This window comes from Enoplosus armatus, chromosome 9 (assembly GCF_043641665.1).
Source record: "Enoplosus armatus isolate fEnoArm2 chromosome 9, fEnoArm2.hap1, whole genome shotgun sequence".
Classification (NCBI taxonomy): Eukaryota; Metazoa; Chordata; class Actinopteri; order Centrarchiformes; family Enoplosidae; genus Enoplosus; species Enoplosus armatus.
In genome coordinates this window covers 8,520,535-8,544,308 of record NC_092188.1, presented here as the reverse complement: position 1 = coordinate 8,544,308, position 23,774 = coordinate 8,520,535, and the positions used below count along the sequence as shown (strand labels likewise).

At 39.6% G+C, this 23,774-nt stretch overlaps 2 protein-coding genes across 4 annotated transcripts; one reads left to right on the top strand and one right to left on the bottom strand.

Annotated features, from left to right (window-relative positions):
• Positions 1-851: 851 nt before the first annotated feature.
• Positions 852-20,122, bottom strand: LOC139289984 (trypsin-2-like). 3 transcript variants are annotated; one of them, XM_070911665.1, is made up of 17 exons: positions 20,000-20,122; positions 18,976-19,356; positions 13,423-13,569; positions 13,178-13,334; positions 12,649-12,770; positions 11,966-12,103; positions 11,794-11,881; positions 11,518-11,649; positions 9,312-9,491; positions 8,930-9,073; positions 8,680-8,738; positions 7,884-7,967; positions 7,644-7,696; positions 2,509-2,662; positions 2,159-2,418; positions 1,135-1,271; positions 852-1,004 (listed from the first exon to the last, which is right to left on the bottom strand). In XM_070911665.1, the coding sequence occupies exons 2-17, from the start codon at positions 19,350-19,352 to the stop codon at positions 852-854; spliced, it is 2,385 nt and encodes a 794-aa protein (XP_070767766.1). In that variant the 5' UTR covers positions 19,353-19,356; positions 20,000-20,122. The 3 variants fall into 3 exon arrangements, with proteins under 3 accessions (XP_070767766.1, XP_070767767.1, XP_070767768.1); XM_070911666.1 differs by lacking the exons at positions 7,644-7,696; positions 7,884-7,967; positions 8,680-8,738; ... (8 more) ...; positions 18,976-19,356; positions 20,000-20,122 and adding an exon at positions 2,758-2,797 and having other exon boundaries at positions 1,135-1,254; positions 2,145-2,405; positions 2,505-2,662; XM_070911667.1 differs by lacking the exons at positions 7,644-7,696; positions 7,884-7,967; positions 8,680-8,738; ... (8 more) ...; positions 18,976-19,356; positions 20,000-20,122 and adding an exon at positions 2,758-2,797 and having other exon boundaries at positions 1,135-1,254; positions 2,145-2,405; positions 2,505-2,656.
• LOC139289988 (trypsin-like) lies at positions 3,836-5,731 on the top strand. The gene is made up of 6 exons (XM_070911673.1): positions 3,836-3,890; positions 4,119-4,275; positions 4,558-4,656; positions 4,784-4,947; positions 5,328-5,464; positions 5,579-5,731. Exons 1-6 carry the CDS (start codon positions 3,851-3,853, stop codon positions 5,729-5,731), a joined length of 750 nt encoding a protein of 249 aa, XP_070767774.1. The 5' UTR covers positions 3,836-3,850.
• Positions 20,123-23,774: the final 3,652 nt, after the last annotated feature.

Here is a 23,774-nt window from a genome sequence, read left to right as displayed (position 1 = left end):
GACTACAGATTTAAAAAACTGTTGTTCTTTTGTTTGAGTTTCTCTGCCACCAGATATTTGTTAAAGAAAGGACTCACGGCCAACTTCTCAGTTCTGAATGGAAATCATTGGACAAATTTCAATGTAAGTCGAACTTCTTTTCAGATTCTTGTCGTATGCTGACATTGATAAATGGGCTGTTGCAACATCTGTGCCCTTGCTTCCCAGGTGCATAAAGCATTCTGCACTCAGGAGACAGAAAATCAAAATGAGGCCAGTGTTCATTCACTCCAAGAAAACTGAAAGTCTGACAAAACCTTATTAACGCTATTCATGCAGCTTACGAATGCTAAACACAAATGCCATTCACTCATTAATGGATTAAAGCAAAATGTTGTGTCTTATTTTGATGGAAATCATATTGTTTTATATTGTGATATGGGTCAAAGAAAAAGATAACTGACACACAATATGTTGGATTTGCTCACAGCCTGATGCAATCGTGTGAATTTTTACCGTGCACTGACGTTAGCTGTAATTGTTTGACAGAATTTAAATAAAGTATTCAGAAAAGTCTCACTGTAACATAGTTGTTGGGAGCAGATGCAGCACTGCAGCATTGTCAACAATAATAAACACACTGATGCTTCACAGAATGATAGATTTTATTGATTGTGCCCAGAGTAAACACATCTCACATCTCTTTTTCTCTCTCTTTGCCACTGTTTCTCCTTGTCGCTCTCTCCCAGCTGCTCTCCCGCTGCTTTTCTTTCTGACACTACCCACCACCACCTCCTGTCTCTGTCGCCCTCAATTTCAATCTCTCTCTGGTTTCCCCTCTCTCACATAGTCCTGTGATGGGAGATCACAGCCTAGCTGTATCTGGAGAGAATATCGTTGATCCAGGGCATCAGAGAGCAGACTTTGGTGTAAACGCCCGGGTAGTTAGGCTGAGCGCAGCCCTGACCCCAGGAGACAATACCTTGCAGCTCCCCATTACACACCAGAGGACCACCAGAGTCACCCTGAGCAGGGAAGAGGAACAAGAGAAGAGTTTATTCCTTCCATCATCTTATCCCATTAAATGTTTTTTTTACGTGTTCACAGATCACCAAGCCTTATTTCTTATGTGCTGTGTAATTGTGTGGAAAATACCTGACAAGCATCCTTGCCTCCCTCCAGGTATCCAGCGCACACCATGCGTTCAGTGATCATGCCAGGGTAGGAACCTTCACAGTCCTTGTTAGACAGAATGGGGACTTCCACACACTGAAGGTAAAACGGGTTGAACACTGCAGACAAGTGCAAGAAAGAAAGATTAAGGGGAAAAAGTTGTGACCACGTTTTATGTAAGTGGGCAACATCACCATAGAACATCTGTGGATCATCTCCAAATTGTAATGTAAATGTAAATGTAAATGTAATGTAATGCTTAGCAAACAGTCAATTAGTCAAATGGTGCTCTGAATGGGTTCTGAGAAATCTGGTTGAGGAATTGGGGATTTGTCAGCCATCAAATAAAGATGAGCTTTCAAATGAAGTTAAATCTGACAGTACATAGACTAATCATTTGGCTTAAGAAAAACATATTCAAGTAAACTTTCAAGCTCCTTTTCAAAGAAAGGGAGAATGAGAACAATTCTGTATTTTCATGTCTTGCATTCATGATTTCTACAATTTCTACGATCTATGATTTCTTTCTGTCTAATACTTTTTTATAGGGTTTCTTCTTTTCTTATCTTTCCACATCTTGTCTCATGATTGATAAGTAGGTAGTAGATGACGGCCTCTGACATCTGCTGTGTACAATAGCGCCTCTACTCTTCCTGCCTTTTAAATGTTTTACATCATATTAGTTTGGTCTTTTTTTTTTTTACAGTAGGTAGGGTGGTCTTTGTTCCAGGTGAGGTGGTCCACTTTTACTAAAACACAGTGGGAAACTCTGTTTTAGCACATGACAAAAGTCAAGAAATAATTGTATGTCAGTACTCAATGGTTTGAATATCAAACCTTTGTGAAAATGTATTCAAATCTATGGAAGGCCATGAGTATAATAATTCCTTAAGTCCTGTTTTGTTTCTTTAGAAAAACACGAAGAAACAATAGGGTGACAACAGAATAAATATTTTGTTATCATGAGCAAAGTGTTTTAATGACTCTTAGATCAGGTGCACCTCACCTTGATCAGTGTAGATGTTCCCCCATCCGGACACCGTGCACATGTCTCCAGGTGTGGGGCAGGCTTTGGGCAGGGGGACAGGCTTGACGTACTGGTTCACGGTGACAGGGTGTGCCAGCTTCATCAGCATGATGTCATAGTCCAGGGTCTGGTAGTCGTAACTCTGATGCCAATAGATGGCATCCACCGACATGAACTGCTCCGTGCCCTCGTTCATCCAGATGTGGTTGTCACCCAAGATGGCAATCTGTGCATATGGGCTGAAATAGAGACAAAGAACAAAATGATCATAATTATCTTAAACTTTAAGTTCCTACAGAAAAGTTTGAATACATTGATGTAATACAAACTTCTGCCAGCAGTGGGCAGCAGAAATGATCCACTGGTCGTTGATGAGGGAGCCGCCGCAAAAGTGGTAGCCGATATTGAGAGACACCTGCCAGGGTTTTGAGTGGGCTTCACACTGGTAGCCACCCACAATCCTGTCATCCGTAGGGGCTGCAGCTGAGGTGTAAAGGATATACAAAATTCTTCATATTTATCATAGTTACAGTTCTTTTTACCCTAAAACCGTTGTACATGCTACAGATGTGCTTTACCTGCAGCACCCAGGAGTGTGAGGACAATTAGGCCAATCATCTTGGCTGACTCAAGCCTTCCTACGACCACACTGGACGAGAATAATCTGTCACTTACTGCATTTATACCTAAACTCCTCTGTGTCTTTCATGCACTCCTCCACCCAATTCTACCCACCCACCCCCGAATCTCTGTCCACTCCTCCCGGCCTAATCCCTGCCCAGAAAAATAACCTTATCTTCTGATGTGCCACGTTCATCCTTTCAGTTAATAAGTGAGCCACATCTTACGTATTTTTGGCCTTGGAGAGTGTTTTGCACAGATCATTTTTTTAGATTTTCTGTATCTTTCACCTAAATAAATGTGTCTATTCTTTATATGGGTGACACACATGTAACTCCCTTTTTAGCAGACACCACAATGAATTATTGTAACCAGTCATGTTGTGTTATTATATTTTGGTTGAATACAATGGAAGAGAATTATTTCATCTGCACTCATTGGAGCTCAAAGGCTATTGATTGCCTGTCTGACACAGGAAAAGAAAAACAGCATACAGCATGTTGTTTTAGTTTTCAGTTTTTAGTGGAGCTGTGAAACAGCATATTTATGTATTTTATTTTATTCTTTTACCAAAACCAGGATAAGGATAACTAAGATTCATAAAATGTCTGCCAATGGAGTCTCCTGGTTAAAAACAACAGTTATTGCTGTAATGTTCTTATTTTCCCCCCTTTTTTTCATATTGGCCCAAGATTAAAGAAGGTTGCAGAACTGTTTTCACAGTTTGTATATTGTAGCTTGCCAACAATGAGTGACCCATGAGAGAACCATAAACAGGTGTTAAATGTGTGGAGACCTTGGTCCACATTTGTAAATGAGGTGCACAGATGACATAACCACAGGGGGTGTGCTACGATGGGGCAGAAGTGGGAAAACATGAAAATAGGAGCGTGATAAGAGAGTAGATTTGAGTTGTCACTTAGAGCCAAGAGGGTGAGGACACATGAGGTCAACAGGAAGAGGGGGAGCGGGCTGGGCACAGTGGGGCTGGTAGGATATAAATCTGAGCCTGGGTGTGTCCAGGTGTCTTCTGATCATTCACCTGACACCATGGCACTGCTGGCTCTGCTGCTGATGGTCGGAGCTGCTGGTAAAGAAACAGAAATACACACATGCATACACAGCCATATATGCGTACTGTGATGTCAGCGAAGAACTATGATGGAAAGTTGAGGATAAAGATAACCTTAGACTTAGACTTTAGACTTAGACTTTATTCATCCCACAGCGGGGAAATTTACAAGTCACAGCAGCAAAGACAGAAAGGTTTGACCTTGAAAGATAAATCTCACTCTTTCTGTGTGTGTTTGTGTGACAGCGGCAGTTCCCCGTGAAGATGGCAGGATTATTGGCGGACAGGAGTGTGAGCCTCACTCTCGTCCATACATGGCCTCCCTGAACTATGGATACCACTTCTGTGGTGGGGTGCTCATCAACAATCAGTGGGTGCTCTCTGTTGCCCACTGTTGGTACAAGTAAGTATGCATGATGGAAGAAAGATTGCATTCAAATGTTATATGCATTATCCTCTCTTGTTGACAAGTTCTTGATTTATCTTTTTATTTATCTTTATGTATTTTTTCCCCTTTGAGATAAAAACAAAACATCCGTAGGTGGAAGGCTAATGCTTTTCAATCTAGGACCATGTGTGGAGGACATGTTAAATCTACAAATAGTCTTTGCAAAAAAGAGATTAAGACTTATAAGTAAGAAAATGTTGGAAGCATTTTTCTAGTATTATTCACCTCCTCCCTCAGTCCCTATGCCATGCAGATCATGCTGGGAGAACACGATGTGCGAGTGTTTGAGGGTACAGAGCAGCTCATGAAGACTGAAAACATCATCTGGCACCCTAGGTGAGTGAAAAAATGAAACATCCCGTCTGAGAATCTTCTTACACAGCTTCATGATAATCCGATTTGTTCATTCAGTGCACAGAAACAGCTCAAGTCTAAAGCTTGTTTTATGTTTCTCTGTGTGCAGTTATGACTACCAGACTCTGGACTATGATATCATGCTGATCAAGCTCTTCCACCCAGTGGAGGTGACTAAGGCAGTCGCACCCATCCCATTGCCAACAGGGTGCCCAATGGGGGGGCTTCCCTGCTCGGTGTCTGGCTGGGGTAACACTGCCATGAATGGCGACGGTGAGTTGCTAATAGTGATGTAAATTGTACAGCTAAGAAAGAATTTGTAGTGTAGATTTTAGCTTCTTGAGACATGAGACATTCCTGGTGAAACTGGTGTGGTTTTCAAACATTCACTTCAGAGCCCCCAGGTCCAAGCTGGGCAGGGAGTGGGAAGTGGTAGCAGCATGCATTGCATTATTTAGGCCTCCACTGGGGGTGTCAAAGTTGGCCATTTTCAAATTCTACACATAGCAGCACATTATTGGTTTAGTTTTTCTCATGGGATTTGTTGACAGTAACAAAAATGACTATCAGCCAGCCTTATCCAATAAAATGATTTATCTACTTACTGAAGATGTCTAAAGAGGTTTCTATGACTATCTCTCTGCCTGTTACAGTCATCCTGCCCACCCGTCTGCAGTGTTTGGACGTGCCCGTAGTGAACGACCAGGACTGTGAGAATGCCTATCCTGGCAAGATCACACGCAGGATGGTGTGTGCTGGATACATGGACGGAGGCAGAGATGCATGCAATGTGAGTTTTACAGTACATGCTTCCAAAGACTAGCTGGACTCTACAGCTCTGTATATGTGGAGGAATGAATCACTGTCTACCTGCTGACACTCACTCCCTCTGTGTGTTTGTCAGGGTGACTCCGGCAGCCCTCTGGTGTGTGCTGGAGAGGTCCACGGCCTGGTGTCATGGGGTCAGGGATGTGCCCTGCCTAACTACCCCGGAGTCTATGTCAAAGTGTGCGAGTTCCTCTTCTGGATTGAAGACACCCTGGCCGCCAACCCTTGAAGAAATTACACACTTTTTCACTTTATTTTTCTTCACTTCTTCCCCTCTATTCTCTGCTCTACGTTACCACTCGTTCCTACTTTCTTTTACAGCCCTCATTTTTCTGTCTTTCTCCAGTCTCCTTTGAAGTGTCCCCTCTCATATATCCAGACTCAACACACGTGCCAGAACATAGAAAACAAAATAAAACCAACACAGGTATATATTTGCTTTTCATTTGTCTGTTCATATTTTCATGTCCACAATGAGAGAAAAACAAAAAACACTTCACAACAGCTCAATTATGTGTCAGTTACAGGTTTATTTGTTTTATTTTAGTACCATATAAGACTGTTTGATGGAGTTATATAGAAGACTTTATTTACTCACGTAACTTATTTATAAGAACAAACTTCTGCTGTGGGTTAAATGACGAGGTAGCATATTTCTATTGTTTCATGTTTTCACCCTAGATGTGTGATTGCCTTCATTTGTCCATATGATTAGATTTTCAAATACCAAGCCTTTCATTAATTTGTACTATTTCATGGAGGCTAAGAAAGCACTTTAATTATAAAGAAGATGTGATGAGGTGTGCAAGACTATATTTAGGAATCAGTACGGAACCTGCTGTGGAGATAATGGCATTGTGATTATTGAACAGTAGGAGGCCTCACTGAGCAATTTTCCTGCCAGTCCCACCCCACTAATCTCAACTTCAGCAGTGCAGCAGACACACGGTCATTTACAGTTAAATATGACACCAAAAACTATTTTTACATTCATTGAGGGCTGATTTCTGGAATGAAGATATTTTAGTCGCCAAGTATTTCTCACTTTATTTAAAGAGTCTTTGGATGGAAAGAGGTTTTTTTCTTGTCAGGACGACATTGTTCTTGTTATCTCTCCGAGGCCACATTTGTCTTTTCCGATCCTTGCTCTCCTCTGCTCCTTCTCTTTATGTCTTCGTCTCTGTTTGACTGGGCTGGAGGATCCGAGCCATGCTGCTCCACCCACACACAAACACAATAAATAAAGTCACATGAATTCAATTCACATGAAAAGTGTAAAAGTCTAAGGAGATATAAGATACATAATAATGTGGCTCTGCTGAGAAATACTAAATAAGTTTTGTGAAGTAACTTTACTGGAGTTAACTAGACTTAAGGCTAAAAACTTACACAAGTGGTTCTCAAACCGGACAGTGAGCTATTGCAGGGTGGGCACGACCAGAAGGGGAAAAATGGAGTGAAACTAAAGTTGAATTGACTTTTTTCACAGCAAACAGTTTAAACGCTCAAACAACGGTGTCACTAACAACATTATTAATTGCATTGCAGTAGTTGCTGGAACTGAGCCATCATTACTGTTATTAGTTCCACTTGTGCTTTTCTGCAATGACGTGTCAAAATGTCTGCTGTGAAAAGGGTCTATGAATATGATTCATTTAGGAACAATAAAATAACAAGATGCTAGTAAGGCTAACAGGAATGCAAGATCCATTCAGGAAGCATAACAATGTGTAAAATACAGGGCCATCTGGCAAGAAGTGCTTGTTAAGCTAACACATCAGTCAAATCCAACATATGAAGAAGCCTGCCTTGCTCTGGAGTTAACTGTCAGTTAACTTGTCAGTACATTTTTTTTTATTTGCACACGTAACAGAACCTAAAGAGAAACATCCATGAAAAGAAACATGCAGTTCATAGTCTGGATAATGCTTTTTCAACAAAAATGTAACCGGGCTCCTTTTGTTACTAGTTTATCCGGTATTGCTATCTGTTGATGAACATGCTATGCTAGAGTTTTGGAACAATTGGCATACAACATTGTACAGTTTTTAGGATAGGATCCTCTGTGTAGTGTAGAATAATCTCATCTCTATTTAGTTTCAACACTGTATGTGCACAGTTCAGGATACAAGCTCACTTACTGTCTGACTTCTGAGAGGAAGAAGAAAACTTGGCTTCTGTGAGGAATTCAGCACTGTTTAAAACATAAAATGGAAATAGGGGCGAATTAGCTGCTGCAAAAACAACTGAATCAACTTTCCACTAATATGCCTGTAGCATGATAGCGTTTACTGATGATTATCAACACTGTGTACATGCAGGCTCAGGTGAAAAATGCTGGTTCATTGCAGTAAGTCTCAATGGAGACAGCTGTCAATCACCTGTGGGAGATTGGGTATGACTGAGGCAGTCTCAACCCACCAGAGTTCTCCTCCTCACTGCTGTTTGACTCCTCTCCCTGACACCTAAATGGAAAGGACACAGCATATGTTTTGTATTCCCAAAGTTATGTTTTTCTTTTCTTAATTTTAATTACATTAAAACTGTTAATGTATAGATCTTATCCCATGTATTTATATATGTGACCGCATCAACAGAAGCTAATGGAAATCTACTTAACAATAAACAGAAGATCATAATTAGGAAGTCATTTAATTAGGAAATTAAACAAACATCAGCAATCACCTAATAAACACCAAAGAAACACTCACACAGTCAAATGCCTGATTAGTTTTGTTTTTTAAATGATATTCTTTTCATTACAAGGTTTTTTGTTGTACAGACCAATACATACATATACATGTGCATATAATACAAAATTAAACCAACAAAGACATAACAACAAAATGCACAATCAGTGCAATCTGCAAAATCAGTTAATTAATGTGACATGCTGAGTGTTTGCACAGTTGATCTGGGTATTTATACATCTAGTGTGTTCCCAGCATTACAGTAACTTGGTGGAAAGGTTTTCTCTCAGTTCCCTCATAAAAATTTGGAACTGATTTTATCAGGAGACTATAAATAAAGCTGCAATGTCAAGATCTTTATCTCAGTAGCAAGAAGTCACTCTAGCAGCATGCTCTCATTTAGACTCCTGAGGGTTTCTAGTATACAACAGTGTAGACAACAACAGCATGTTTCCCCTTTACTGCTCTGTTTTAAACAGTGTCTCACCTGTTCATGTTTGTGTGTTGTTTGTGTCCTCTACGTGCTTCATTACCACTGTAAGTCTGCTGAAGAGAGGAAACTTGTCACAAAGATTGTGCAGGCATCAGCAACTACACATGTTCACACTATAGTTGGTGAGTCTCTGCAGAACTGTGCATGAATTAACTTTCCTCTGAGTTTGGTGTCTGTGAGGATGGAGTAATTAACACATCACGCCAACAAAATGCAAATAGCTTGAGTGTCAGTGGGAACTTACTGAATGGGAGTGGGAGTGTTTGGCTGCCGTCTTGGTTTCTGATGTCTGGGATTGGCTGCAGGGAGATGGGGCTGTGCTGTTTTTAGGGGGCAGAGGTGGAGCGCTGATGTGGGAGCTGGGAACCTGGTAATCCAAACTTGAGAACTGTTGAGATAAAATGTAAGCAGTTAGTGGGGATTCTTTTTCATCCCTTCTTCATTGGCGAGAAAGTTACAGGATGAGACTATGAGCATGAGGATGCATGTTGCAAATGAGGTGCCCAGATTTTAAGATTTAATTCCTGCTAAATCACTGATATAGAGTGAGGCTGTACATAGCGGTGCTAGCATGGCTAAAATTATACGAAACAAATGGGCACATGCAGAGAAATGTATTCACACACCTTCCTCAGGGCAGCCATTTCCTTTACCATCAGCTCAATGTCCTCATGGTCCTCTTCCTCTGCATCGTCCTCACCCTCCTCCTCCCACTGACCGCTGCCTGGCAGGTAGGGCTCGATGAGGATGGACTCTGTTCCTCTGATGTCGCAGCGACAGTAAGGGCAGGAGTGGCCGGCTGACTTCTGCTAGATAATTATCGATGACAGGTCATGGGCAGAGTAATGGAAACACTACATGAAGGTAAAGACCAATTGTCACACATTGTCTTGAGAACAGCTTCATGTCTTTTGACCTGCATGTAGTGGAATATGTTGGACTTGTCTTCAAAGAAAAAAAGCCACCAGTTCTTTGAAAGATGAAGGTGGTGGAAAATATCACGTTCAACAGACACTGTAGATTGCGGGTTTCCACAAATGTAAACCAGATGAAGATAAAGGTGAATCGTTGTAACATTTTACTTTCATTGTTCTAGCATACAGGCTTAGTGTTTCTGCAGGTTTTATGATGCTCATATTGTGCATTTTATGTTGATTCCTCTTTGCAGATACAGTCTTTTCAGTCCTTGTTGTTGAGATTTTTCAGATTTCTCCACTTATCTAAATTTGTAGTTTGACTGACTGATATACCTACACTCTTTTACTTGCCCACACTGCTTTTGAAAATCATGTAATAAAACCTTTATCCAAGCTCACGCATCCTGCTATTCGGTTTTCAGCAGCAAATGAGTGCAAATGCCTTTGTTACTTAACTGCCCGTTCACTGTATTGTACTGCAAACTTACTGTTGATGAGGAAGTTTACTTGACCACAATCTAGACTAACAACTTTTCCATTGTGGTCTGACGTCCACAAAGCATATCTAATTTTCTGTTCCTGCCTCTCACTCTCTCCCTCTCACACACTGTTTCTCAAAGTGAATGTGACTGATACAGTTTGAGGGGGAAGTGAGCCTGAGCTCACACAGGAAGTCCTCTGCCAAATGTCAGGACTTGCTGCTATGCACCTTTGCAAAGACACCTCCTGAACAGATGGGAGGCTTCTGCTGGCTGAAAGAAATAGTAGTAGAGCATGAAGTAGTAGTTTGCCAGCAGCAGCTTTAGTTCTGATTGGAACTAACTTCACTCTGTGATTAAAAAGAGGAAGTACGAAGTCGGGGAGGCCCCACATGCTGTCCACATGACGACAGAATCTTGATTTACAGACAGACTTTTGGGATTCGTGTGCCCTCTGAAATTGCTAAATGTAATAGATTTCATTGAAAGACCACCATATGATATATCTCTGACATTTATGTAGATGTGATCAGCCCCATTGTACTCCCTGTCTACAATTTTACAGTTGTAAAAATAGACAGGGCAGCTTGATTTTACAGTAGTAAAATTGTTGTCAGTTTACATACTGACGGCATCTATCATTAATATCAAGGGTTCTTTTCACAGCCCTTTTCTTTTCGAACCATCGTAGCTTTGCGCTCGTCTCTCCAGTAAGTTATCAAACTATTTGCTCATGCAAATAATTGGTTTAAGAGAGTTCAAGAGAGTCCACAGCTTTTTTGTGGCCTGAGGGAATTGGAAAGTTGACATTTTTGTGGATGCAATGTGACCTAATTCACAAACAAAGGTGTACTGAATATTTCTTAAAATGCTGTGTTGTTTCAACAAGGCTGACTGATGCAATGTGACTTCACAGTAAAACTACAGTATCTATAGTGAGATATAAAACTACTTAGTTCCACATTAACTTTGAATAGGAATATCTGGGTATAGAAACACATCAGTGGCATGGAAGTTACCAAATGGAATTAGCCTTAATTCATAGTATTTTTAAAGCAAGCATTTGAATGAAATGTTGTGCATGACGAAAAATTTGAGTTTCTTGGTTTAAGATAAATAAATAAGCCATGTGTTGATTTGTGAGGGTTATCTTTTAAGCATGTGAATATCACTTACAACACAGAGCATATTTTTGGCACCAACCCCAATCCACATTTAAATAATCAGCACTGTTAAAGCTTGGTGGGGCTATAACCAACAACCAAACCAAATGATCTAGTTTATTCAATCCAGACAGTTTCACTCCACTGATCACCCACCAACTGTTGCGGTAACAATCGGTCTTGTTTTGACATGTCAGTATTGAGCATGTTTTGAAATAAAGGTGGATATAGTGTACTGTAGGCAACAATGAGTAAGTGGATGGGGGTTCATACCTGCCAGCCTGTGAGGCAGGGTTGGCACAGGAGATGCCCACAGGGCTGGATACGAGTGTCTTTATCCCTCTCTGCACAGATCTTACACAGCTGGAAGGTGCTGCCGATCTCACAGTAAAGCTCATACTGCTCCTGTTGGTGGGTACACAAAGAGACAAGACAGAACACGATAAGAGGACATCTCAGGATATGATCTATGTTTTGTCTTAGTAAAGCTTAAGGATGCTTTTGGCAGTTTGATAAATTCATAAAGAGGTATAAAGTGCACTCGCTTACTTCTGTAACTTTGACTTTGCCCCACTGGGTCGATTCACACAAGCTCGTCAGGTCGGGGTTCACATCACGGCCATCTGGGTACAGGTAGCTACAGGCACAGAAACACACAGCACTTAGAGAAAAAATACAAACAAAGAAGAAATAAACCAGAATCCAGTGTGTTTGTCCTAACCAGCCTTCCTTGAAGCCCTGAATGAGTGCCTGGTAGAGAGGTGTATTCTGGGGGATGGTCTGGACGATGCTACCTTCACTGGTCACGTGGCCAATAGCCCACTGGCCCATTCTTGTGCAGCTCAGACGAAAGATATAGCTGGGAAAGAGATCCTTGTAAATCACACTTGTTTACAAGACAGAAAATCAACACTGAAATAAATTTGTTGTTATTTTGTTTTTGGGTGTCAGTGAGTCTCTACTTGGTTCTATAGTTTCTGTATTTGTTCAATTAATTGCAATACAATTCTTATTGTATGGCACTTTGGACTGTTTTTATTGCTCATCTACATCATTTCATTAAGCTGTACTAACAACAAGAACAAAATCTCTTGAATACTAGATGGAAAGCTGGAAAGCTTGAGTTTGATGCCAAAAACTCAAGAGGAGAATAAACAGATTAAAATGTAATAGATGAAGCCTTTTTCCCCTGATGAATTTTTAAACTTTTCATAATGAATAGCCAGGTACTTAACGTTGCTGGAGTGCTGAGATCAACTGAGATCAATTACCAGATTTGATGTAACTCAAGCTCTCAACAACCTCTTCAGTGCTAGTTTGAGTTTTGAGATATGTGTTACATAAATCAGCATTGCTTTTCTGACAAGTGTGCCACTCAGAGTTTGTTGCTGTGCTCATCCTCACCTCCCAGGTCTATGCAGGTAGTGTTCCAGACGGGCTACAACCTGGTCATAGGTGAGGAAGGCCATGTAGCCTGAATGAGTCACTGCTAGCTGGTTCCAGTTCCTAATGAGTGACCTCCAGGGCTAAAATGAGAGGAGACTCAGGATATGAACTCATGTTCATCATGTTTCATCATTAAAGGAATAGTTCAACATTTTGGGAAATATTTGCCGTCTTGCCAACAGTGCTAACTGTAGATCAGAAGATACTTCTTTCATGTCCGTATGCTAAATATGAAGCTGCAGCCAGCAGCACTTGTTGCTTTTACACTTAGTTTAGTGACAGAGTTGGGCTAGCTATTTTCCCCTGTTTACAGTCTTTATGCTAAGCTAAGCTAACCAGCTGCTGGCTGTAGCTTCATGTTTGGTGTGCAGATATGAGAGTGGTATCCATCTTTTCACATACTTATTGACAAGAGAGTAAGCGCATTTACCAAAATGTCAAACTAAGTAATCAGTTTATTGTCTTTGATTGGAGAATGTCACCTTACCTGAAACAGTCTGGTGAAGATGTCAAACTCAAACACAGAGATGTGGTCATTACAGGTGAGATCTATAGTTGACTTCAGAGCCATGGACTCCATCCCTTCCTCAAATGGATGTACACTCTGCAGCTGCTCTTTAAAGTGATTCCACTGGACTATACATCTGTCAGAGCACATTATTAACATAATGCGAATGTGGACAAAAAATGACAAAATATTCATATTCATTTATGAGAATTCCCCACACTCACTTGTTGCTAAATGAATGCCTCCAAAACTCCTCCGCCTCTGTCTTAGTCACCCTGTAGGTGTCACCCTGAAAACATCCCCCTGGAAACATGGCCTTCAACTCCCACAGCATGTGACTGAACAGCAAGGATAGTTTGGTCAAGTTCCTCCTGAGAATGAAAAACACAGCAGACTTTTAGTTGTGTTTGCAGATATAGAAACAGGCATACTTTGTTCTAATATGCTAATGTTTTCTGGCCCCGTGGTGGAGAAAGAATACAGAGTATACAGTTTGTGCTCTCATACAAATATGTAGTGAGTCAAACAATTATTTGCCTTAAACAGATAATCCTCATTCTCACACACTTAATTATAATATTCTTAAAGCTCAAAGTGTCAAAGACAGAGAGGGGCCGATTTTCTGCAGAAAAATCATAAATCTTTAGTCTTTATTATTTCATATCATGCTTATCATTGGGGCTTTTGCATCTTACTTGTGTGACTATTTAAATTGTGTTTTCTTGAAGCTTTTACGTAGTTACATAAAGTATCGCTACCATGGAGTTAACACTCCAACTTGCAGAGTAGGTGTGTGAAATCATGAGTTTCACTCTAGGAAAGCATGTTCAGCAATGACAACTGTAGTTTACACTGAGGACTGGCTCTGAATAGATGTGCAGAAATCAAAAGAAATAAGATAAAATAAAATTCTACAACCACATTTTTGGGGTAAACATGGCTCTAACTGTTTTGCTTTGTTTCAGTTGAAACAAGCATTGCTGAAGCACTGCTTATACTGTCTATAGACAGGCAAACACAGACAACAGGTAGTCCAGCTAGCAAACAGGATGCTCTCTGCAGCATGCTTCTCTGTAAATACCACAAAATGTTCCAGTGGCCAGTGTGTCACAGTCTATCTACTCTCTTTCTAGGCTATTCTGGGGTCATTTATAAATTAAATTTTTTTAAAATTGATAGTTGTTTTTAAACATCTCTCAACTCTTGAGTTTCCTTTTTAAAAAACTTACACATGTCTCTCTGCCAACATGTAGCTTGGTGCAACAGGTAATCTGGCACTCAAAATGGATTAAAACTACCAAAACACTCAACATTCAATATTTCAATTTCATCTATCATAACACCTACAGCAGACATTTGTTATAAACACATTAGTATGACACAAAACATGAACAAGTAAAAATGCATGCAACATTTTGTCTTTAAAGTATTTTCTAAAATCCCTTCCGGACATGTTTTTAGGCAACACACTCTGCGATGAATAATGATCTGATATGTTTTTTCCACAAAAGATAATGAGCTAGTTAAAAAATCTTCCGCCGCATCATTGCAAAAAACAGAATCTATGGATATGCAAATATTTTTGGACTTCAAAAGGTTAACTATTGGATAGAGGAAGTTTCCTACTTCACTGAAAAGCCAATTCTGCTGTGAGAATGTCAAACTATATGTTACACAAATTAATCAAAAATACATGAAAAATACTGCAGTATGCTCTATTGTACTGTATATTTTGCCATTTTTAATTTTAACTCATTTCAAAATACACAAACTACAGTAATACTACTGTCAAAATAAAAATGCAGTTAAAATTGTGCAGTTTTATATAGGATATCTACTGATACTGAAACCTGAATACAGTATATAACAATGCTAATGCTAATATAACAAAAGTCAGTCATATTGAATTTTGCAGCATGTTCTTGTCATCATTACACCAAATCACCTCTTTTGTGAGGCACTTCTAATGTATCTCTGGAAATCCTCTGCAGATCTGCCCAGCCTGTGTGGGTGGTGGTCATAGATTTTCCACCTCAACGAGGAAAAGAAAACCTCTGTGGTGTTGAGTAGTGGAGAGTAAGGTGGGAGGAAACGTGTAAGCCACATCTCTCACTCTGGCTGGCCCTCGTGTACATAAGAATATCATGAAAAAGATGGTGGTGAAATTTTCAGTAAACACACCACTGCAAATGTTATTTTTGGACAAATGGCTGAGATACTGCATGCAGTCGTGGCTCTGGACAATGCATCGCATTACGCTAATTCTTCATTCACAATTCACAATGCTAATTGTGTCATTTTTAGAGATAGTATATCAGCTTGATCAGTCAACCCGATGAGGCTCGATGTGAAATGTGTTGTTCGCTTCAAATCTTTCTTATCTCTTGCAGAACAGAGAAGAAAGAAAAACTTGTTTCAATCTTGAGGGCAGCCACGTTTGAACTCCTGCGCTCTACCAGCACCCGATGGAAGAAATCTTTTCAGTAAATTCTTAACATAGATATATTATGTAACACTTTCATACACCAATGAAAGCCTCCTTTTCAGACACAGTAATGAGAATGTGATAATTAATTTTTACTCCAAGAAACTTCAAGACCCAGAAACCTAAAGCTGTCTCTGAGGGACCCTCTTTAACATTATTCTCATATTCTCTAATTGAAAGTCAATTCTGCATTCTGAAATCCACTGAGATCTACGATCAGTGTTTTTAATTTAAATCAAAATTAAGATTCAAACACTCTAGCCACACCCTGAACACGATGAGTACACTGAGATATTAAACGCTGATCAAATATTTGTCAGTGTCAAAATTAAACCCAAAATGAAGGGCTTTAGGGCATAGCCAGTTTAATTTTTTGATTTTGTGAAAAGTATAACTTGTTTATAACATGTATAACATGTTTCATTTTCATCTTTAAAATTTAGATAAATTTATTACGTAATGTATATATGGACCAATAAATATATGTGCACATGCACTGCTAGTCGCTCCTGTTTGTTTTCTTATTTTTTTCTTACTTTTCTCCTTGTATAATTTCCCCCAGGGGATCAATAAAGTTTTTTCTGATTCTGAGTCTGAGTCTGTTTCTTTTGTTGTCGGAGTTTGTGCATTTGCATGTGTTTCTGAGATTCCAGTCAGAAGAGTTCAAAGCCATAAGTGTTCATTTCCAGCCGTTAAACCTTCCTGTCTGTTTCTGTCGCCTGTCAGATTTCAGTTCTGTTTTGAGCTTCACATGATAGCCAGGCCGACGTTTCACTAAAAGGGAGACTTTTATTCAAACCATCCAATGGTCACTGTAATTAGAAATATACGGAGTACCTGCTTACTGGCCAGAGTCAGTGGGATAAGAGGACATTATAGCAGGGCATTCTAAAAACACAAAAGAGGATATTTACACCATTTGCCCTGACATCTAAGCCACATTATGTATAACACCATGTGGATTTGCCACTTGACTGCCCATGCAGATCTCGCTGCGGTGAAAGGGCCATCTGTTTTCTCGTGTGTGCAGAAGATTCTTGAGGATGACGCAATAAGTCTTCAAATATAGCTTATCTGACTTTCTGATTCTGCTGACATAAAATCTTTGATAAAAGCTGGCATCTGTAACAATTTTCATACAATGAGTGAATGTTGTACAGCAGAGCAGAGAGGGATCAATATGCATCGGCCGAATTGGAGCTCAGCGGTGCCTCAACCGACTGAATGGGGCTCGGTGATACAGTTGAAATTACAGTAATAGCGCAATCTTACAGCATAAGAATATTTCTTCTGTTATTGATATACCTGACAATATGGCAAATGTAGGTAATGTCATGAAATTTAAAATTTTCATTGGAGTGTATTGAGCTTCATTGTTATGTAATAAATCAGAAAAGACGTCAATGACAACGTATTGTGCAAAACGATTAAATTATATAATCAAATTTTCATGATAGATAGATAGATAGATAGATAGATAGATAGATAGACGTTCTACTCTGACATGCTGGTTGTTGAAACTTTAGTTGCTGCTCTTTATTACAGTAAAAGCTTTACTTATCCCTAATCCTATCCCTCCTGTATGTTGTATAGTGCCAGGATATATTTGCAGTAGATACAGCAGAGTAGGTGAGTGCTCATCCAGTCCTGAATTTAGGCCACATGGAGGTTAGAACATACAGTAAAATAAAAGCAGAGGATATCTGTGTGTACCCGGTGGATACAACTGTATGGACACAGAAAAAATATTTTTAAGACCATACAGTCTCTCTCCCAAGCTGCTCACACACCGAGGTTGTAATTGCTTTTGCCGAGTTCCCCCAAATTAGCATCACAAAGATGCAGTTGGCCCTTTTTCCATCTTCGTCATTAGTAGTCCCAACAGGAGCAGGGGACGCAGACCAAACTCCAACTAAAAATGTCACTCTTTTTAGCTGTTCCAAAATATCCACTTTAGCCAAACAGCAAACTTATAGAACGTGGTCATTTTTCCCCCTGGCACACAATGAAGTCTGTATTTGACTTGTGGGAACCAGGGAAGTTACTTTATTTTACTACAACTTATATAGATGGAGTAAAATAGTTATTTCAGTTCATTTAATCTAGTGTTCAAGGAGGGGTCAAAGCATCCACCATAACTGTCAAATATTAAGTTATGACTCTTTCTTTTAGACATGCAAATATAGAAGACAACTTTTGGATTAGAGATGAGAGTCCAAGTCCTGGTCCCATGGTACTTGATACAGATTTGAGGCATGTGTGGCTGTGCTCTGACCCCACAGTCAGTATATTTGTCTTACAGAAGGGTTACTGAGTGCCTAGAAAAAGATCATGTTTTCAGTTTGAGAACATGGTTGAATTGGAAAGAAAATGGCGAGCACAATATGAGCCCGTCCTCGTTACCTCGGGTGGTACCCGACCATGCAGGTTGGTTTAATTTGTTCAGGTTGTGAGGTCTCGCACATTTTTATTGTTTGAATGAGTTTGAACTGAATTTAATCTGTGGTGCTCCCAGAATTTTAGAAATTCAAAAGCAACATCTATTTTCAGAAAAAGTGAATAATCCACAGATCTAACATTGAACAGTTTTTATTGGAATTAGAAAGCAAAACAATATGATCCATGGATTATTCCAAGTTACAGGGACACTGTTTGTGGAGAGAAATGTTGCTGTTGAAGTTTTGTTTACTTATAATGTTTTAATGCTGTGAGCACTATATGCAGTTTCATTGAAACTGTCCATTGTAGTACAGTAGGGTTGAGATGGATATTACTTCAAAACAAAAATAGTTTTTTTTCTTGCATGAACCAACCCTTAAAAAATAGAAAAATAGCTTTTGGGTTGTAACTAACAATTATTTTCATTGTTGATTAATCTGTAGATTATCTATTAGATTAATCAATTAATTATTTAGTCTATGAAGGGTCCAAAAATAGTGAAAAATGCCCATCACAAGTTCTGAGAGCCCGAGGTGATGTCTGCAATGTCTTGTTTTTTCTGACCAACAGTCCAAAACCCAAAGATATTCAATTTACAATAATACGAAATGTAGACAAACAGCAAATTCCCATGTTTAAGAAGCTCGAACATTTTAACATTTTAACATTTTTGGTTAGATTATTAGTTATTTTAAGAAGGACCAAGGACAAAGGATGTAACCATGAATGAATGAATGAAGGATTTGACGAACAATCTACATTAACCTCTTTTTAAGTACAGCCCAGCAAACTGTCCCACTAACACGTGCTGCTCTTGTATAAGGATGTGGATGTCAGCCAGGGGCCCTCTTACCTGCAGCTGGATGTCTCCTCAAAGATCTTCTCTCGTCCCTCTTTAAACAGCAGCACGGCCCTGTCCGTCTTATCCAGCAGGTTTCTGACATGGACCCTCAGGTACTTGGCTTCGTCTCCCCGGGGAACCTTGCCAGCTGCCGGCCTGGAGCCTCTGTAGGGCTCCCAAACCTGCGTGAGCAGGGCTGTCGTCTCAGATGCCAGGTCTGGCAGGTATGGCGGACTGTTCCTCAGGCCCAACCGGGGGTTAGTGCACAGCTCGTGGAGCTTATCCAGTCTTTTCAGGGCCTTGTCCACCAGGCGCCGGTCTCCACTGGTAGGGGGCTGGGAGCTCAATTTCGGGCTCCTGGAGGCTCCTGGACCTGCTGCCGCCATCATTCCGCTGTCCGTGTGTTTGAAAGTGATGTGAATCAAAAACGAAAAATGTCAGTATGTCTGCATGTGTGGGGGCGTGACTATAAATAATGATATGAAAGCTCAGTTTTTGAATGTGTGAATATTTATGAGCAGAAATAGGAGCTCTTCATACTGGCTCATGTTTTTGAGTGTTTAAGCTGGCAATTACTGTCCTTACAATGATTTTTGTAAGATGAGTTTCCAGCTTCATCTGAAAAGCACACATCTTAGCCTCCTCAAACAGCATCCACCCTTGATCCATACGATAATAGTCCAACAGCATTACATTATCGAACAAAGGATAGCACGTTCAATTACAGCATCTCTAAATATGCTCTTGAGGCTAAGCATTTCCTCCCAAAACAGCCCCTCCGCCCGTTTGTAGTGTCTCACTCCTGTGTCAGATCTTCAGAAAAATACAAAAATACACAATCTATTATATAAAAGTTTTTATAAAGATTTCCACAACAGCAACAATACAACACAATAGGGCCAACCACGAGAAAGAGTTAACTAAAAACAAAGAAAGGGAGGGTTTGAGACTGATACTCAACCTGTGAAACTGCTTCAACTTCTACCATCCCACTCCCAACTCTTGCCTCCTGTTTAGCACAGTACAATATGCTTACCAATATTCATGCGCACATCTCGGCAGCACAGCAGTCCCACATTCTCCGGGTCAACAGAGCTGAGACATCTACTCAGAGCACAGCGGAAAACATGTTCTCTGTCATTGGCTAAAACGTTGCTGCTTCTTCTTTTGTCTTTCTTGATGTCACTCTCTCTCTCTCTCTCTCTCTCTCTCTCTCTCTCTCTGTGTGTTCTTGGTGCACCCTTTGATTGGTTTCCTGGTTGCAGCCAGCCAAACAGGTTTGTTTTCTTTGCTCTATTGCTCAGGCAGGCAAGCAGAGAGAGAGAGAGAGAGAGAGACAGAGAGAGAGCGAGAGACAAGAGAGAGAGAGAGAAATGGGAGGGAAGACGACAGAGAGGTGTGGACTCAAAATTAAACATTTTGTAAGAATGAAAGCAGTGTGCAAGACCTACAGACTTTCCTAGTAACATTTAGTATCGAAACAGCTATGGCTGCTTACTAACATGCCTGTGCATTCAAGCAAAGGTCAAAGTTCAGCAACTCCAACAACCTCAAGTTTAGATGTAAGAAGATCATCATCTTCACCTGACTGTCAGCATGGAACAATCTTTACTGTTTAATTAAATGGATTTAGTTGAATTTCTGCTGCAAATTATAATGTATCCAATATTTTTATTCATGTCAATTTAGGTCAAATACCTGAAAAACTAACGACATTCCCATCAGCCTCAGCTGTGCTTTGTATTTAGTGCCAATTACATGCTAACAGAACCCGGAGATATTCAATGTATAATGATACTACACAGAAAAGCACAATTTCTTATGGTAAAATAAACAAGTGAAACAATTATTCACTTGTCAAAATTGATGAGTGAACATTAAGAAAAATAATTAAAAGTTATTTTTATGATGACAAAGGATGTAATCATGAAAGGATTTATATCAACCTTTCTTTAAGTAATTAAGATGTAGGCTATTTCATTTTAGAAGGACACACTTCAAGAAAAGAAGCTACATTTTGTTAAGAATATCTTTTAAGTATCTGTTTCAAAATCAACTTTCCCACTAACACGTGCTTCTCTTGTTTATGGATGAAGGTGTCAGCCAGGGGCCCTTTTACTTGTAGCTGGATGGTCTTGGGCCCTGTCCTTCTTACCCAGCAGGTTTCTGACCCTCAGGTACTTCAAGATGCCTTAACTTTTGCTTTAGCGCCATCATCTGACCAAGTGCTGAAAAAAAACCCATTTCCTTCAGCCTCAGATGTAGGCTACTTTGTGTTTATGCTATATAGCTAGTTAGCATGCTAGTACACTAAACTACGGTAAGATTAAGTTAAGTTATAAGTGTAGCATCAGTGTGTTAGCAATGTCATTGTGGGCATGTTAGCATGCTGATGTTGACTTTTAGCTAGCTCAAAGCAGAGCTGCTAGCATGGCTGTAAACTCTTGTCGTTCCATTGTCTTTCTTTTATAGCTTATAGATAAGAAGTAGGCAGAAGAATATGTGTGGTCTCTGTAAACAGCCAGCACAGGTAGAAGAAGTACTCTGATCTTGTAGTAGTATCAATACAATAGTGTAGAAATACTATGTTACAAGTAAAAGTCACATATTAAAATGTTTACTTTAGTAAAATTACAAAAGTATTGGAATCAAAATATACTTCATTTACCAAAAGTAATAATGTATATTATGTTATTGGATTATAATTGTGATTTATGCATGACTTTAATGATGAAGCTGATAAAGGTGGGGCTAATTTTAACTACTTTATGTACTTTATCTGCTGGGTAGCTTGTGAATCCCCCCTGGGATCAATAAAGTTTTATCTTAATCTATAATATTACATCACCAATAATTTTTATTTAATAATCAGAATCTATAAAAATGACTAGTAGGCTAACTAAACAACAATCTGCATTATTACAATGAGAAAACTGTCAACATCTGCTTCAGCATCCACAAGAGGGAGACACAAACTCAGACACTGCTCAGTCAGTTTAGTGTTGTCACTGAAATCTGATTTTTTCTTTACCCGTTTAAATGTCAGTTTACCTTAACTGAAGAGTATACATTATGCTATATTCATATCTAACAATGCAGAAGTAGTCGGTTTTCTCCAGTTGTGCATGCTACAGTAGTAGCCCCACCACCTGCTGCAAAAAACAGATGTCAAAGCCACTTAATCAGCAGCCAAAGAGAACAGTAGTTTGTACTATATTGTCCAAATGTTGGTTTATTCTTTAGAGATGTATTTCAAAATGCTTAGAGTTTCCCTTGATCATTTTTCGAGAGTCTAGTTGCACCTTTGCTCTCCTGACACAAGGGGGCCTCGTTTCATTGGTTTGTATCTGGATAAGTTACCATATGATCTTTGCCACTGACGACTACTTTGTGCTCATCATGCAGAATACTGAGCCCCTAAATATTCAAGGGTTATGGGATTTTTTCTGTTTTCATACACGTGTATGCTGTTAAGGACCATTAAACCTCAGTCAGTGTTTCATTCATTCAGCAATAAGCTCTGTGAAGTGTGTGTGTTCAGGATGAGACTGGCTTTAAAAGAGGTAGGCCAATGTTTTTCATAAACAATGATACCAAATGTCAGAGGATACCATAATGGTTGAGTGCATTGACAGCTGCAGAGCATGTTTGTGTAGTGTTAGGGTCTTTTAGGGACTTTAGACACCAAGCTTGTCTTTCCGTTGCCAGCTCCACACTTCAGTGGAAAGAGGAAAGTCCCAAATTGACCCTGGTAATCAGAGCCTGGTCTGAGGGTGGAGTAGGATAAGATTAAAGACAAGCAGATGAGGTGTGATTTGTGTGTGTGTGTGTGTGTGTGTGTGCCCATGCATGCTTGTGTACGCACATTTATGGTTTGTATATACGTGCTTACGATCAGGTAACATGGCGACATGCAGGGCAGCAGTGACATGGCATCAACTGATCAGTCACTTTGGATAGGGCATCTTCAAATCAAATCTGCCTCCTCCAAACAACACCAGAACAACAATCTAGAATTAATCATTAGTCTTACTTGGGTTTTCATATCTTGCTTATTTACAATGTTATGAGTTCACATTTTTGCAGAAATTTAAAAAAAAATCACATTTCTGACTTTGTGACTGAGTCCAACATGCTATTACCAGAGTACAAGAGTACAGTCAGCTGTAATATACAAAAACTGGATCATACTGTAAGGAGATCAGCAAAAGTGGGACATTGTGTAACTTCTTGGACTGAGGTGTGAAAATCAACAGCATGTCTGTTGACTGAGGCACTGAAACGTGATCAAAATGAAAAAAATCCCTTTCATGACATCTTCAAGAGGGCACAGAAAAGTTACCTCACCTCAAAATGATCATAAATAGTGCAATATACCCAATTTCATAATAAAAGTATATCATTCTGCACAGTCTTTCCTTGTTGCTTTCTGATCTATAAAGTGAAGGCTTTTAGAATAAAGGAAATAAATACACTTCACTTTAAGGGACCACTTCGATTACTCTACACTTTACCTGCATGAGACTTAGCTCTAATATTGTTACTTATATATAATAATATTGAGTTTGAACATTTAGCTGTATGTTATCTGTTCCTTAAGTGTGAAATAGCCATGTCTGCCATACTAACTGAGTCCAAATGTAAGATGGAAGTCTTTATCATTAACATGACTGCAGTTGAAAAGCAAAGAACATTTGGAAGAAAAAGAAAATTACAATGAAAATAAAAAAAAAAAGCACATGTCACTGAATCCATGTTGTCCATGTTAACAATTAAGGGTGCATTACAAATGCAGTTGAGTAGCCAGCTAC

Bases quoted from the DNA above. Each gene is read 5' to 3' on its own strand.
- LOC139289988 (XM_070911673.1), top strand. From the start codon at position 3,851: ATGGCACTGCTGGCTCTGCTGCTGATGGTCGGAGCTGCTG. The intron at 3,891-4,118 runs GTAAAGAAACAG...TTTGTGTGACAG, and splicing joins GCTGATGGTCGGAGCTGCTG to CGGCAGTTCCCCGTGAAGAT. The intron at 4,657-4,783 runs GTGAGTGAAAAA...CTCTGTGTGCAG, and splicing joins AACATCATCTGGCACCCTAG to TTATGACTACCAGACTCTGG.
- LOC139289984 (XM_070911665.1), bottom strand. From the start codon at position 19,352: ATGATGGCGGCAGCAGGTCCAGGAGCCTCCAGGAGCCCGAAATTGAGC. The intron at 9,492-11,517 runs GTATGAACCCCC...ATTATCTAGCAG, and splicing joins CCTGCCTCACAGGCTGGCAG to AAGTCAGCCGGCCACTCCTG. The intron at 7,697-7,883 runs GTGATTGACAGC...TGTTTTAAACAG, and splicing joins TCATACCCAATCTCCCACAG to TGCTGAATTCCTCACAGAAG.